General features: G+C 42.1%; 1 protein-coding gene across 1 annotated transcript in view; it reads left to right on the plus strand.

Moving 5' to 3' along the window:
* The window catches only part of SRRD (SRR1 domain containing), a 36,004-nt gene that overhangs the window by 1,159 nt on the left and 17,975 nt on the right, over window positions 1-16,870 (plus strand). The window contains exons 2-4 of the mRNA XM_022551082.3: window positions 14,649-14,689; window positions 16,230-16,489; window positions 16,576-16,674. Of these exons, the coding sequence (XP_022406790.1) occupies window positions 14,649-14,689; window positions 16,230-16,489; window positions 16,576-16,674 (400 nt within the window). The remainder of the gene's footprint in view (window positions 1-14,648; window positions 14,690-16,229; window positions 16,490-16,575; window positions 16,675-16,870) is intronic.

Below are 16,870 nucleotides of genomic sequence, written 5' to 3' on the forward strand. Positions count from 1 at the left end.
GAGGAAAAGTTTTTCCTCTACCCTTCTAGGTTCTTTTGGCTGGTCTAATAAGAAAATTGACACAAGACAGGTTAACAGGAGGGAAAACCAAATTTCATCAGGAATGTGCAGGAGTCCCATAATAACATGGCACCCAAGAAAGTGGCCAAATCAGGCACCTTTTATATCTTTCAGACAAGGAAACAATTATTTGTTAGAAAACAGAGGGGCTTGGACTTAGGGTAGCAAGTTCATGAAGTAACAAGCGTCCTTAGCCTTGACTCATCTATCTCTGGCGATAAAGATGCCTTCTATTCTCCTGGTATTTGAGGATCCTTTCATATGCGAGATTTATTTCCTGCCTTCAGGGGAACAAAGTAGGGTCAAAGTGATCTTGCAGTGAATGTTTCTCAAGTAACTATAATTCCAGATAATCAATATGCCACAGTGGCATATTGGGGGTCAGCCTGCCCTGAACCCCACCAATATCACTTAGAACAGTGCCTGACACCCAGGAAGCACTCAATAAATGTTACCCACTTTGGTTATTCAGCATTGTGCCTTTATTTTCAGTCCTTTAAGGGCTCAATCAATAATAGCTTTTGTTAGTGCTTCTTCGGATCAACAGCTGAAGGACCTTCACAACTGAGAGAAATGAGACTAATTTTATGTATTCCCCTCCCCCAGAATTAGGGCCTAGAGTCAGTGGTGACTGAGCCCGAAAAAAAAAGCATCAGTGACTTTTTCTAGGATCTCAGGTGATGCCATTGAGAATGAGTGTGCCTCGGGGCTTGGAGATATCTTAAGAGGTGTCCTGACACTGTTATTCCTCTTCAGCTTTTTCAGTATCCCCTGGAACTCCCTGCTTCTCCCTGTAGCCCCAGGTGTGGTGCAGTCCCCATTGCCCTGAGTAGAGAAGAGCCCAGCACTTTACACGCTGTCCTCCTGTGCACACGCTCACCAGTTTACAAAGCACTGCCTGTACGTCACAGCCCTCCTTTACCCTCTGGGCAGAGCCTGAGGGCAGCCTCTTCAATTCTGTCTCCTCTCTGAGTCCCCTGAACACTGGCTTCTGGCTTGTCCGTTCAAATCCAACAAGTTCAGTTTTTTTTTTCTTTCAATTTTTTTTTTTTTGTGATGAGAGCTTAAGATCTGTCTTAGCAACTTTCAAGTACACCATACAGTATTTTTAACTGAAGTCGCGGTGCTGTGCATTACATCCCCATGACTGATTTATTTTATAACTAGAAGTTTGTACCTTTGGGACCCCCTTCACCTGTTTCACAGCGCCACCCCCCTCCCCCCCACTCTTAGCAACCACCAGTCTATTCTCTGTATCTGTGAGCTTCATGTGTGTTTGTTATATTCCTCATATAAGTGGGATACAGTATTTGCCTTTCTCTGACTTATTTCACTTAGCATAATGCCCTCAAGGTCCATCCATGTTGTCACAAATGGCAAGATTTCATTCTTTTATGGATGAATAATATTCCACTACATATATATAAGTATAGTATGTGTGTGATATACATATATATATATATATATATATATATATATATCACGGTTTCTTTATCCATTCATCCATGATGAACACAAAGGTTGTTTCCACATCTTGGCTATTGTAAATAGTGCTGCAGTGAACATGGGGGTGCATGTATATTTTCAAGTCAGTGTTTTCATTTTCTTTGGATAAATACCCAGAAGTGGAATTGCTGGCTCAAATGGTAGTTCTGTTTTTAACTTTGTGAGGAACCTCGTACTGTTCTCTATAGTAGCTGCACCAATTGACATTTCCACCAGTGGGGCACCAGGGTTCCCCTTTCCTCCACATCCTCACCAACACTTACTATTTCTTGTCTCTTTGATATAGCCGTTCTAACAGGTATGAGGTGGTAACTCATGGTGGTTTTGATTTGCACTTCCCTACTGATTAATTATGTTGAGCATCTTTTCATGAACCTGTTGGCAATCTATATGTCTTCTTTAGAAAAATGTGTATTCAGATCTTCTGCCCATATTTTAATTGGATTGTTTGGGGTTTTTTGGTATTGAGTTGTGTGAATTCTTTATGTTTTGGATATTAACCCCTTATCAGGTATATGATTTGCAAATATTTTCTCCCATTCAGTATGTTACCTTTTCATTTTGTCAATGATTACATTTGCTGTGCAGAAGCTTTTTAGTTTGATGTGGTTCCACTTGTTTATTCTTGCTTTTGTTGCTTTTACTTTTGGTGTCAGATTTTTAAAAATCATCGCCAAAAAAATAAAATTAAAATAAAAAATAAAAAATCATCGCCAATACCTATGTCAAGGAGTTTACTGCCTGTGTTTTCTTCTAAGAGTTTTATGGTTTCAGGTCTTATATTTAAGTCTTAAATCCATTTTGAGTTAAGTTTTGTGTATGGTGTAAGATAGTGGTCTAATTTTACTCATTTTTTGTATGTGGCTGTTGATTTTTCCAAACGCTATTTATTAAAGAGACTGTCTTTTCCTTTGTATATTCTTGGCTCCTTTGTCATAAATTAATTGACCATAGATGCATGGGTTTTTATCTCTGCTCTCCATTCTGTTCCATTGATCTGTGTGTCTGTTTTTAAGCCAGAACCATACTGTTTTAATTAATATAGCTTTGTAATAGAGTTTGAAATTAGAGAATATGATGCCTCCAGCTTTGTTCTTCTTTCTCAGGATTACTTTGGCTATTTGAGGTCTTTTGTGGTTCCATACAAATTTTAGGATTGTCCTATTTCATTAAAAATGCCATTGGAATTTTGATAGGGATTGCATTGAATCTGTAAATTGCTTTGGGTAGTATGGACATTTTAACAATATTAATTCCAATCCCTGAGCAGGGATAGCTTTCCATTTATTTGTGTCTTCTTCAGTTTCTTAATGTCTTGTAATTTTCAGTATGCAGGTCTTTCACCTCCTTAGCTAAATATATTCTTAGGTACTTTATTCTTTTTGATGCAATTGTACATGAGATAGTTTTCTTTTTTTTCTGATAAATATTTTTTATTGAAGTATAGTTGATTTACAATGTTGTATTAGTTTCTGCTGTACAGCAAAGTGATTCAGTTATACATATATACACATTCTTTTTTTAAATATTCTTTTCCATTATGGTTTATCATAAGATATTGAATATAGTTCCCTGTGCTATACAGTAGGAACTTGGTGTTTATCCATTCTATATATAAAAGCTTACATCTGCTAACCCCAACCTCCCACTCCAGCCCTCTCCCAACCCTCGTCCCCTTGGCAACCACCAGTCTGTTCTCTATGTCCATGAGTCTGTTTCTGTTTTATAGGTAGGTTCATTTGTGTCATATGTTAGATTCCACATATAAGTGATATCATATGGTATTTGTCTTTCTCTTTCTGACTTGCTTCACTTAGTATGATAATCTCTAGTTGCATCCATGTTGCTGCAAATGGCATTATTTCATTCTTTTTTATGGCTGAGGAGTATTCCATTGTATATACGCACCACATCTTCTTTATCCATTCATCTGTCGATGGACATTTAGGTTGTTTCCATGTCTTGGCTATTGTACATAGTGCTGCTATGAACATAGAGGTGCGTGTATCTTTTTGGTTTTGTTTTTTATAAATTTATGTATTTTATTTTTGGCTGTGTTGGGTCTTCGTTGCTGCACACGGGCTTTTCTCTGGTTGTGGAGAGCAGGGTCCACTCTTCGTTGCAGTTCATGGGCTTCTCATTGTGGTGGCTTCTCTTGTTGCAGAGCACGGGCTCTAGGCGTGCAGGCTTCAGTAGTTGTGGCGCGCAGGCTCAGTAGTTGTGGTGCATGGGCTTAGTTGCTCCATGGCATGTGGGATCTTCCCAGACCAGGGCTTGAACCCTTGTCCCCTGCATTGGCAGGCACACTCTTAACCACTGTGCCACCGGGGAAGCCCCCACATGTATCTTTTTGAATTAGAGTTTTGTCCGGATATATGCCCAGTAGTGGGATTGCTGGATCATATGGTAATTATATTTTAAGTTTTCTGAGGAACCTCCATACTGTTTTCCACAGTGGCTGCACCAACTTACTTACCACCAACACACCCACAGTGTAGGAGGGTTGCCTTTTCTCCACATCCTCTCCAGCATTTATTATTTGTAGACTTTTTAATGATGGCCATTCTGACTGCTGTGAGGTGGTACCTCATTGTAGTTTTGATTTGCATTTCTCTAATAATTAGCAATGATGAGCATCTTTTCATGTGCCTGTTGGCCATCTGTATTTCTTCTTTGGAGAAATGTCTGTTTAGGTCTTCTGCCCATTTTTTGATTGGGTTGTTTGGTTTTTTGTTGTTGAGTTGTATGGGCTGCTTATATATTTTGGAAATTAAGACCTTGTTGGTTGCATCATTTGCAAATATTTTCTCCCATTCTGTAGGTTGTATTTTCATTTTGTTTATCGTCTCCTTTGCTATGCAAAAGCTTATAAGTTTGATTAGGTCCCATTTGTTCATTTTTGCTTTTGTTTCTGTTGTCTTGGCAGACTGACCTAAGAAAACATTGGTACAATTTATGTCAGAGAATGTTTTGCCTGTGATATTTTCTAGGAGTTTTATGGTGTCATGTCTTATATTTAAGTCTTTAAGCCATTTTGAGTTTATTTTTGTTTATGGTGAGAGGGTGTGTTCTAACTACATTGATTTACATGCGGCTGTCCAACTTTCCCAACACCATTTGCTGAAGAGACTGCCTTTTCCCATTGTATATTGTTGCCTCCTTTGTCAAATATTAGTTGCCCGTAGGTATGTGGGTTTATTTCTGGGTTCTGTATTCTGGTCCATTGATCCATAGGTCTGTTTTGATTACTGTAACTTTGCAGTATTGTCTGAACTCTGGGAAGGTTATGCCTTCTGCTTTGTTCTTTTTCTTCAGGATTGCTGTGGCAATTCTGGGTCTTTTATGGTTCCATATGAATTTCAGGATTATTTGCTCTAGTTCTGTGAAAAAATATCATGGGTAATTTGATAGGGATGCATTAAATCTGTAGATTGCTTTGGGTAGTATGGCCATTTTAGCAATATTCTTCCAATCCAAGAGCATGGGATATCTTTCCATTTCTTTGAGTCATCTTCAGTTTCCTTTATTAATGTTTTATTGTTCTTGGCGTATAAGTCTTTTACCTCCTTGGTCAGGTTTATTCCTAAGTATTTTATTTTTGGGGGTGCGATTTTAAAAGGTGTTTTTTTTTTCATTCCCTTTCTGAATTTCATTGTTGGTGTAAAGAGATGCAGCCAATTTCTGTATGTTAATCACGTATCCTGCTACCTTGTTGAATTCGTTTATCAGGTCTCGTAGTTTTTCTATGGAGTCTTTAGGGTTTTCTATATATAGTGTCATATCGTCTGCATATAATGACAATTTTACCTCTTCCTTTCCAATTTGGATACCTTTCATTTCTTTTTCATGTCTGATTCCTGTGCCCAGGACTTCCAATACTGTGTTAAATAGAAAAGGTGAGAGTGGGCATCCTTGTCTTCTTCCAGATTTTAGCTGGAAGGCTTTCAGCGTTTCACCATTTAATATTATATTGGCTGGGGGTTTGTCATAACTAGCTTTTATTATATTGAGATGTGTTCCCTCTATACATACCCACTTCAGTAAGAGTTTTTTTCATGAATGGATATTGAATTTTGTCAAATGCTTTTTCTGTGTTTATTGAGATGATCATGTGGTTTTTATCTTTTCTTTTTGGTTATGTGGTGTATCACACTGATTGATTTGCATATGTTGAACCATCCTCGTGAACTTGGGATGAACCTCGGTTGTGGTGTATGATCTTTTTTTTTAATTAACTAATTTTATTTATTTATTTATTTATTTATTGGCTGTGTTGGGTCTTTGTTGCTGCACGTGGGCTTTCTTTAGTTGCGGCGAACAGGAGCTACTCTTCGTTGCAGTGCGTGGGCTTCTCATTGCGGTGGCTTCTCTTGTTGCAGAGCACGGGCTCTCGGCACGCGGGCTTCAGTAGTTGTGGCTCATGGGCTCAGTAGTTGTGGCTTGAAGGCTCTAAAGCACAGGCTCAGTAGTTGTGGCACATGGGCTTAGTTGCTCTGCAGCATGTGGGATCTTCCCAGACCAGGGCTTGAACCCATGTCCCCTGCCTTGGCAGACGGATTCTTAACCACTACGCCACCAGTGAAGCCCATCTTTTTTATGTGTTGTTGGATTCAGTTTGCTAATATTTTGTTGAGAATTTTTGCATCTATATTCATCAAAGATATTGGTCTGTCATTTTCTTTTTTTGGTGGTGTCTTTGTCTGGTTTTGGTATCAGAGTGATGGTGGCTTCATCAAATGTCTTTGGGAGTTTTCCCTCCTCTTCATTTTTTTTGGAAGAGTTTGAGAAGGATTGGTATAAGTTCTTCTTTGTATGTTTGGTAGAATTCACCTGTGAAGCCATGTGGCCCTGCATTTTGTTTGTAGGGAGTTTTAAAATTACAGATTCTATTTCACATCTAGTGATCAGTCTGTTCAAATTATCTATTTCTTCTTGATTCAGTTCTGGTGGGCTCTATGTTTCTGGAAACTTAGCCATTTCTTTAGGTTGTCGAATTTGTCGGCATATAATTGTTCATAGTATTCCCTTATGGTTTTTTGTATTTCTGCCATATCAGTTGTTATGTCTTGTTTTTCATTTCTTATTTTGTTGATTTGTGTTCTCTCTCTTTTCTTCTTGTTGAGCCTGGCCAGAGGTTTGTCAGTCTTGTTTATCCTTTCAAAGAACCAGCTCTTGGTTTTACTGAGTTTTTCTAATCTCTTATTTTATTTATTTCCTCTCTGATCCTTATTATTTCCTTCCTTCTGCTGATTTTAGGTTTTGTTTGTTCTTTTTATAATTCTTTTAGGTTGTAGGCTAGGTTGTTTATTTGAGATTTTTCTTGTTTTTTGAGGAAGGCCTGTATCTCTATGAACTTCCCTCTAAGAACTGCTTTTGCTGCATCACATAGATTTTGTATGGTTGTGTTTTCATTTTCATTTGTCTCAAGGTATTTTTAAATTTCTTCTTTGATTTCATCATTGACCGCTTGGTTTTTTAGTGGTACGTTGTTTCGTCTCCATGTAATCATTTTATTCTCATTTCTTTTTCTGTGGTTAATTTCCAGTTTCATGCTTTTGTGGTCAGAAAAGATGCTTGACATAATTTCTGCACCATTAAATTTGTTGAGGCTTGTTTTGTGCCCTAGTATGTGGTCAATCCTAGAGAATGTTCCATGTGCAATTGAAAAGAATGTGTATTCTGGGGTTTTTTTGGATGTAATGTCCTAAAAATACCAATTAAGTCTAACATTTTCTGTGTTTAGGATCTCTGTTGCCTTGATTTTCTGGGTAGAAGATCTGTCCATTGATGTGAGTGAGGTGTTAAAGTCTCCTACTATTATTTTATTACTGTCAGTTTCTCCCTGTATGTCTGTTAGTATTTGTTTTATGTATTTGGGTGTGCCTATATTAGGTGCTTATATGTTGATGAGTTTAAAATCCTTTTCTTGTATTGATCCTTTTAAAATTATATAGTGTCCTTCTTTATCTTTCTTTATGGCCTTTGTTTTAAAGTCTATTTTGTCTGATATGAGTATTGCAACCTCTGCTTTTCAACCTGTGTGTGTCCTTTGCCCTAAGTGGGTCTCTCTTGTAGGCAGCATATTATAGGCTCTGTTTTTAAAAATAAAATCCAGTCTGCCACTCTGTCTTTTGATTGGAGCATTTAGTCCATTGACATTTAAGATAATTATTGATAGATATGTATTTATTGCCATTTTAAACCTTGTTTTCCCATTGATTTGATGTTTCTTCCTTGTCCTTTTCATTTTTCCTTTTGTGGCTTGATGATTTTCTTTTGTATTATGTTTATGTTCTCTTCTTTTTGGTTTTTGTGAATCTATTGTATGTTTTTGATTTGTGGTTACCCTGTTTTTCATGTATGTTACCCCCTTCCTATATCTACTTGTCTTAGACTGGTACTCATATAGGCTCAAACACTTTCTAAGGAAAAAAAATTAGCATTTTCTTACTCTTCTTCCCCGTATTTTATGATTTTGATGTCCTCTATTACATCTTCACGTTCATCCTTTTGCTGTTCACTGTGGTTATCATCACTGTCACAGAAATTTTTTGATTTTTTTTTTTAATCTGTGTACTGGCTTATTTAAGTGATTTACTTTCCCATTGTGATTTTTTCTTTCCTATATGTTCTTACTTCTTTTCTATTTAGGGAAGACCTTTCAATATTTCCTTTAGGATAGGTTTAGTATTCTTTTAGTTTTTGCTTGTCTGAGAAATTCTGTATCTCTCCTTCTGTTCTAAATGATAATCTTGCTGGGTGGAGTATCCTAGGTTGCAGATTTTTCCCTTTCAGGACTTTGAATATATCTTGCCACTTCCTTCTGGCCTGCAACATTTATGTAGAGAAATTGACTGATAGCCTCATAGTAGTGTTCCCTTGTAATTACCTCTTTGTTTTTCTCTTGCTGCCTTTAGAATCCTCTCTTTCTCTTTAACTTTTTTCCATTTTTATTATATGTCTTGGTGTAGGTCTGTTTGGGTTTATCTTGTTTGGGACCCTCTGTGCTTCCTGTACCTGCATATCTGTTTCCTTCTTTGTTTTTTTTAATTTATTTATTTAATTTATTTATTTTTGGCTGTGTTGGGTCTTCGTTGCTGCGTGTGGGTGGGCTTTCTCTAGTTGTGGTGCACGGGCTTCTCATTGTCATGGCTTCTCTTGTTGCAGAGCACGGGCTCTAGGCACAGGCTTAGCAGTCGTGGCACGTGGGCTCAGCAGCTGTGGCTTGCAGGCTCTAGAGTGCAGGCTCAGTAGTTGTGGTGCACGGGCTTAGCTGCTCCACGGCATGTGGGATCTTCCTGGACCAGGGCTCGAACCTGTGCCCCCTGCATTGGCAGGCGGATTCTTAACCACTGCGCCACCAGGGAAGCCCCTGTTTCCTTCTTTAGGTTTGGGAAGTTTTCAGCCATAATTTCTTCGAATTCATTTTCGATCCCCTTGTCTCTTTCTTCCCCTTCTGGAATCCCTGTTATGCATGCTGTATATTATCCTGTAGGTCTCTTATGTTGCTTTCTTTTTTTTTCATTTGGCTTTCTGTCTGTTGTGCTGATTGGGTGATTTCCATTATTCTATCTTCAAGGTCACTTATTCGTTCTTCTGCATTATTCATTCTGCTGTTCATTGCCTTTCGGTCAGCTTTCATATCTGTAAATGAGTTTTCTAATTTTTCTTGGTTCCTCTTTATAGTTTTACAGTACTCTGCATTTCTGTCAATAGCCTTTCTTAATTCCTTCCGTATTTTCATTATCCCATTTTTGGAACAGGTGTCTGTTAGACTGAAGAGGTCTGCTTCATTGTTCTCTCAGGGGAATTCTTTTGGTCTTTTAACTGGGAGTTGTTCCTCTGCTTCTTCGTTTTACTTACATTTCTCTTACTCTGTGAGTTTAGGAGAAGCAGTTGTCTACTGTGGTCTCGGAGGGCTATTTATATGTGGAGGCGTCCCTGTGTAGCTTGTGGAGTGTTCATATATTTGGTGCAAGGGTTGTTTTTAGTATGGATGCTTGTCGCCTCTTTCTTCAGCGTGTGCTAGGCATTGTCCCCTTGATAGGGGTGTACAGATGTGTGGTGGCTGATGCCTGGTCCTGGGGTTCTTGGTGGCAGTGTTGGCTTAGGCGCACCCCCCGAGCACACAGTGGGAGCGGAGGCGGCTCTCAACCGCTCCTGGCATCTGGGTGGGTGGCAGCGGCAGCTCACGACTGCCCCTGGAACCCATGCAGTGTCCTGCCCTCTGCGAATGCGCACACAGGGAAAAAGGCTACAGTGGTGGGTCCCGCCCCTCCCCTGTCACACCCCCCAAACAATGTCACCTGGCCTCTAAGGTGGTCTGGGCTTCCTCTGCATACACCCTCAGTTGTGGTCACACAGATTCCAGCCCCTCATGCCCCCGCCCCGAGCTTTTTTCCACACAGCCACCCCCAGCCCTCTCTCAGGGTCTGATTGAAGCCCAGGTTCCAGCACCCAGCCCTTGCCTCTGCCGGCGGATGCACATCTCAGGCTGGGGAGTGCAGGGCAACGGCACTGACCGTCTGTGAAGTCCTCTGTCTGCCACAAACCAGCTGCTGTGTTCTCCCCAAGGCTCTGAAGCTCTCTGTCTGTCCTGGCCAATCTCCCGACCGGTGAGGGGGCTTCCCAGGGTGTAGAAACCTTTCCTCATTCACAGCTCCTTCCCAGGGGCACAGGTTCTGTCCTGATTCCTTTCTCACTTTCTTTTTTTTTTTTTTTTCCTTTCGTCCTACCTGGTTACATGGAGATTTTCTTTCTCTTTTAGCAGTCTGAGGTCTTCTGCCAGCATTCAGTAGGTATTCTGTGAGAATTATTCCTCACGTAGATGTATTTTTTTTTTTTTTGTACTGTGTTTGGTCTTCATTGCTGCGTGCGGGCTTTCCCTAGTTGCGGCGAGCGGGGGCTACTCTTCGTTGCGTTGCGCGGGCTTCTCATTGCAGTGGCTTCTCTTGTTGTGGAGCACGGGCTCTAGGCACGCGGGCTTCAGTAGTTGCCAACCCACCTGATCTTAAAAGGGCACTGGCCTCCCTGTCTTCCCCATTGGTCCTGGGAATCCTCAACTTCCAGGAAAGCCAGTTGGTCTCCAGTCACCTTTAGGACCTGGTGGACCTATTGGACCTGGAATGCCTCGTGGACCACCACCTCTACTGAGACCTCTCTCTCCTTTTTCACCTGAGGGTCCAGGAGGACCTTGAATTAAAGTGATATTTTTCAATGTCTGAGAATGTTCCCAGTCTTTTAGCCTGAAATCATTAGTGCTATTATTCAGTAGTTTCACTTCTCCTTTTATTTCCTGTTCCAAATGCACTTTTTTTCCCCCAGAGACATAATTTCTGCTTATGCATTATACACATGCTCCTTTAACTTACTCATCTCCTGCCACTATTCTGATGATAGGTACAAGAACTGCAAACACAAGGAGATAAAGGGCAATCAATGCAGCTTTGAAAGACTTAGTTTCTCTTGAAGGGCAAGGCCATTTTTAGGATTCAGAGGAAGCAAAGCTGCCACTGAGCAAGCATCAGACTTCACAAATTCTGAACAGCTATCAGTGTTCTCCTGTTGACTGGGAAAGCTATCCCACTGTGTCATACTTCTGAAGCAGAAGCCACTAGAGCCATAAACTGGTGAGGACACTTAAATGATCATTTTGATGAATTCCTGGAAGCTGAGTGAGGACTCGTGTGAGAGTCTCTGAGAGACTTCTGGGGGCTTCAGTCCTAGGGGCACCCCCAAACTTTCCTGGGCTTTACCTGCAGGAACCCAACCAGGGTCTTACAGTGAAGAGCCAAGAAAAATCACCTGGTGCCTCTGGCAGAGGGAGGGGAAAACTAACCATTTAAAATACATCCAGAGCATTCTTCATAACAAAGGCTTGCTCTCCAGTGAAAAAGCCATATGTATATAGCCTTTACTATGTTATGTTCCCTCTATACCTGCTGTGTTCAGAGTGTTTATCATAAATGGAGGTTGAGTTTTGTCAAATGATTTTTCTGCATCTATTGATGTGATCATGTGATTTTTATCCTTCATTTTGTTAATGTGATGTATTACGTTGACTGATATGCAGTTGTTGAGCCAACCTTGCATCCCTGGAATATTACATCCCACTTAATCGTGGTGTATGATCCTTTTAATGTATTTTTGAATTCGGTTTGCTAATTTTTTAAAAAGATTTATTAATTTATTTTTTGGCTGCATTGGGTCTTAGTTGCAGCACACAGGATCTTCATTAAGGCACGCAGGACCTTTCGTTGTGGTGTGCAGGCCCTTCGTTGTGTGTGGGTTTTGTCTCTCTAGTTGTGGTTCGCGGGCTCCAAAGCACAGGGGATCTGTAGTTTGCAGCACGCGGGCTCTAGTTGAGGTGTGCCAGTTCAGTAGTTGTGGCGCACGGGCCCAGTTGCGCCGCGGCATGTGGGATCTTAGTTCCTTGACCAGGGAATGTGTCCCCTGCATTGTAAGGCGGATTCTCTATCACTGGACCACCAGGGAAGTCCCTGGTTTGCTAACATTTTTGATGAGCATTTTAGTATCTATGTTCGTCAGGGGTATTGGCCGGTAATTTCCTTTCCTTATGGCATCCTTGTCTGGTTTTGCTAGGGTTATGCTAGCCTTATAAAATGAGTTTGGAGGTGTTCCCTCCTCCTCTATTTTTGGAAGAGTTTGAGAAAGATCAGTATTAATTCTTCTTTGAATATTTGGTAGAATTCGCCAGTGAAGCTATTTGGTCCTGGACTCTTGTTTGTTGGGAGTTTGGTTTTTTTTTTTTTTTTTGCGGTACGCAGGTCTCTCTCACTGCTGTGGCCTCTCCCGTTGCGGAGCACAGGCTCCGGACGTGCAGGCCCAGCGGCCACGGCCCACGGGCCCAGTCGCTCCGCGGCATGTGGGATCCTCCCGGACCGGGGCACGAACCCGTGTCCCCTGCATCAGCAGGCTGACTCTCAACCACTGCGCCACCAGGGAAGCCCGGGAGTTTTTTGATTACTGATTCAACCTCCTTACTAGCAATCAGTCTGTTCAGGTTTTCTATTTCTTCATGATTCAGTCTTGGAAGGTTATATATTTCTAGGAATTTATCCATTTCTTCTTGGTCGTCCAGTTTGTTGGCATGTAATTGTTCCGAGTGGTCTTTATGATCCTTTATATTTCTATGGTATCAGTTGTTATATGTCTTCTCTTTCATTTCTATGGTATCAGTTGTTATGTCTCTTTCACGATCTTCCTGGACCAGCCCTGTTTTTTTTTTCTTGGTGAGTCTAGCTAACGGTATGTCAATTTTTATCTTTTCAAAGAACCAGCTCTTGGGCTTCCCTGGTGGCGCAGTGGTTGAGGGTCCACCTGCTGATGCAGGGGACACGGATTCGTGCCCCGGTCCGGGAAGATCCCACATGCTGCGGAGTGGCTAGGCCCGTGAGCCATGGCCGCTGAGCCTGTGCCTCCGGAGCCTGTGCTCCGCAACGGGAGAGGCCACAACAGTGAGAGGCCCACGTACCGCAAAAAAAAAAACCAACCAGCTCTTAGTTTTATTGATCTTCTCTATTGTCTTTTTAGTCTTTATTTCCTTCATTTCTGCTCTGATCTTTTTTTTTAATATAAATTTATTTCATTTATTTATTTTTGGCTGCACTGGGTTTTTGTTGCTGCGCGCGGGCTTTCTCTAGTTGCGGACAGCGGGGGCTACTCTTCGTTGTGGTGTGCAGGCTTCTCATTGCGGTGTCTTCTCTTGCTGCGAAGCACGGGCTCTATGCATGTGGGCTTCAGTAGTTGTGGCGCATGGGCTCAGTAGTTGTGGCACATGGGCTCAGTAGTTGTGGCACACAGGCTTAGTTGCTCCGTGGCACGTGGGATCTTCCTGGACCAGGGCTTGAACCTGTATCCCCTGCATTGGCAAGTGGATTCTTTTTTTTTTTTTTAATGTATTTATTCATTTAATTTTTGCCTGCATTAGGTCTTAGCTGCTGCACGTGGGCTTTCTCTAGTTGCAATGAGGGGGGGCTACTCTTTGTTGTGGGGCACAGGCTTCTCATTGTGGTGGCTTCTCCTGTTGCAGAGCACAGGCTCTAGGCGCGCGGGCTTCAGTAGTTGTGGCCCGTGGGCTCTAGAGCACAGGCTCAGTAGTTGTGGCACACGGGCTTAGTTGCTCCGTGGCATGTCGGATCTTCCCAGACCAGGGCTCGAACCCGTGTCCCCTGCATTGGCAGGCGGATTCTTAATCACTGCACCACCAGGGAAGTCCCAAGACTTTTCTTGTTTCTTGAGGAAGCCACTTATCACTATGAACATCCTTCTTAGAATAGCTTTTGCTGCATCCCATAAATTTTGGTATGTCTCTGTTTTAAAGTCTATCTTGTCTAATAGAAGTATAGCTCTCCCGCTTTCTTTTGGTTTATGTTTGCATGGAATATCTTTTCCTAGCCCTTCATTTTCAGTCTGTGTGTCCTTATGTCAGAAATGATTCTCTTGTAGGTATGGGTCCTGTGTTTTAATCCATTTACCAACTCTATGTCTTTTGATTGGAGAATTCATTCATTTCATTTAAATTAATTATTGACTGTGTTTTGCTCTGGTTTGTGGAAAACAGTTGACTTTAAAGAAAGCCGAGACACTTGGTTTTGTCCCTTTTACTTTCACCTTGGAATTATTTGTAATAACAAAGGCCATTTATTGAGTACCTGCTCTGTACGAGGCACTGTGTTGAGTGTTAACCCATTTCACTCCTACCGTAACCCTTTGTAATGGGTACGGTTCTTATCCCTATTTTAGAGATGAGGAAACTAAAGTTCAGAGAGGCTAAATCTCTGCATCTAACCACCAATTGTGGAGCTGCACCTGTGTGCCAAGACCCAGACCAACGTGTCCCCAGGGGTCAGGGGCCTCCTCCAGGAAGCCCTCTCTCCTGCCATCTCTGAGCCCCAGTAGCTCTGCTCTGGCCATATTCACCTGGTACCCTCCTCCAGTCTCACAGGTGGACTCTGTGTCTGAGGGTGCTCCACCATCCTCACATCCCAGCCAGGAGGAAGGTCTCTGTTAGGGCAGCCCTGAAAGGGATGAGAGATGACCACACCATTTTTTCTCAACAGGGAGGACCTGCTTATCTCTGATTTCTGGAGTTCAGCACTAGGTGGGTACCATCTGGCTCAGGCTGGAGGCAGTCAGGGTGGGAGGAGGGCCTGGATGTGGGCAAAGCAAGGAATCCAGCTCTCACTGGATGAGGTTTTGCTTCACAGAGTGGTGTGCATGCTGGGTTCTAATTCTGACTTCCCCCTTACAACTGTGTGTCTTTTGGCACTTAACTCTGGTCCTCAGTTTCTTTATCTGTGGAATGGACATGAAAATGTGCATATCCTGTAGTGTAATTCTGAATATTAAATGAGGCATTCAGTAACGTGCTTACGACAGTGTGTGCCTGCTGCACAGGAGGCAGTAACTGTTAGTTGTCACTATCAGTGTTGTTACCTTCCCCTTGACTTTACATTGTAGACCCCACCCCCTGCTGTTATACTCTCTTCCTAAACATAATCTGTGGCAACATAAATATTAATACACAATGTGAATATACCATAGTTGTAATTTTTATTGAGGGACACTTAGTTTCCTTTTTTGTTGTTTTTTTAAAATTGTACATAATTTTTCTTTTTTTAAACAGTAATCAAAACTTAAAAATTTGTTTTTAATTAAAAGAATTTTTTTAGCCGCACCGTGCAGCATGTGGGATCTCAGTTCCCCAACCAGGGATCAAACCCCTGCCCCCTGCGGTGGAAGTGCAGAGTCTTAACCACTGGACCACCAGAGAGTTCCCAATATACATAAATTTTCAATGAGCACCCTTATGCATAAAGTTTTTACCAAATTTAGGGTAATCTTCTTAGTATATATTCCCAGAGGTGGAAGTGATCAACCTGATATCCACTGTCAAGTTGTTTTCCAAAAAAAGCTTTTACTGATTCTTTGACCAGCATGGATGAAAAGAGCCAGCTTTTCGTGCAACCTTTCCTAGCCTGGGTCTTACATAAAGGTATCCTTGCTGGTAAGTCAAAACTGGTATCTTATTATGGGAATATAGGGCTGTTTGCTTTTTGTTTTGTTCTACGTACAGATCTGTTCTGCTAAATTCAGTACCAGTGTAAGAGGAGAGACGAGAACTCACCACTCCGTGAAACGACTTAGACAGAGTATTTTCCATTACTGTCTAGAAGCCCCAGCCTACCTTTTTTTCTTTTAGCTTTTTACACATTAAATATTCTTATTCCCAGTTATTTATAGTGTCATTTTGAGAGCTCTGCTCCTCTATTCTTTTTTATTGTAAAAAAAAAAAAGTAGGTATTTCAGACCATCACTTGCATTTACCTGGTTGCCTCTTATTAGATTAGAATGAGTTGACAATGAGCGTTAGATGGAAACCATGCCCATGAATGAAACCTGATTTTTGCTTGAAACATTCTTTTCAGTTGTAGGCTGTGGGTAGCCAGGGAGCGGACAGCCATCAGTTCTGGGTGGACGTGGTAGCATGTCCCGGGCACGTTTGGGAGCGAGGCCAGCAGCCCTTTTCTCTGAGGAGCTGAAGCCTTTTCAAGCCTGCTCCTCTTCTCCCTGGGTCCATGGAGGATTTGGTTCTCAGGGTCAGAGCATGCCCTCTGACTGTACTGGGCCTGCTCTTTCAGAAACCATCAACAGGTGTCTTAGGAAATATCTGGAACAGCTGAAGGCCCCTGTGGGGCCTCTTTCAGAAGCCCTTGGAAACCTGCATCTCGACTCATCACCAGGTGAGTCAGATGTGGCCCCTGGCTCCGTCCCAGAAGAGACCCCTGTCACAGGATCCTGCCGTTTGAAGTGTGTGTGTTACGGCGTTGGGAACTTCGCCACCTGCATCATAGCTAGAAACCAGCTCGCATTTTTGCTTCTCTTTCTGGAAAAGTGCCAGGTAAATTTTGGTATCCTTCTTTATTGTCTCTTTCCTTGGTCTTGTGCACACAGATGTTGACTAAGCCACTCATTTGCCCTCTGCAGATCCCCAGAAGTCACTGCTGGGTGTATGACCCTCTGTTTAGCCAGCTGGAAATTGCGGTTCTTAGCACCCTTGGTGTGGTTGTTCTCAGTGAGAATGAGGTACGTGGTTTAAGAGAGGGGAGCAGGGAGGGCTGGGCAGCTGCTCACCAAGCTGACCCCGGGCCCTGTCCCGGGGCGCCAGGCTCTGTGACTAGCGGTGCCTCCTCCCCAGGGCGTCCGTGTGTGGCTGGTCTGATACCCCGTTTGGACCTATGTTGTGCCTGTCAGAAGAAAAAAATCACACAATGGCACAAAC

Source organism: Delphinapterus leucas, chromosome 14 (genome assembly GCF_059928025.1).
Source record: "Delphinapterus leucas isolate spDelLeu-1000000601 "Yukka" chromosome 14, BTC_Dleu_Yukka2, whole genome shotgun sequence".
Classification (NCBI taxonomy): Eukaryota; Metazoa; Chordata; class Mammalia; order Artiodactyla; family Monodontidae; genus Delphinapterus; species Delphinapterus leucas.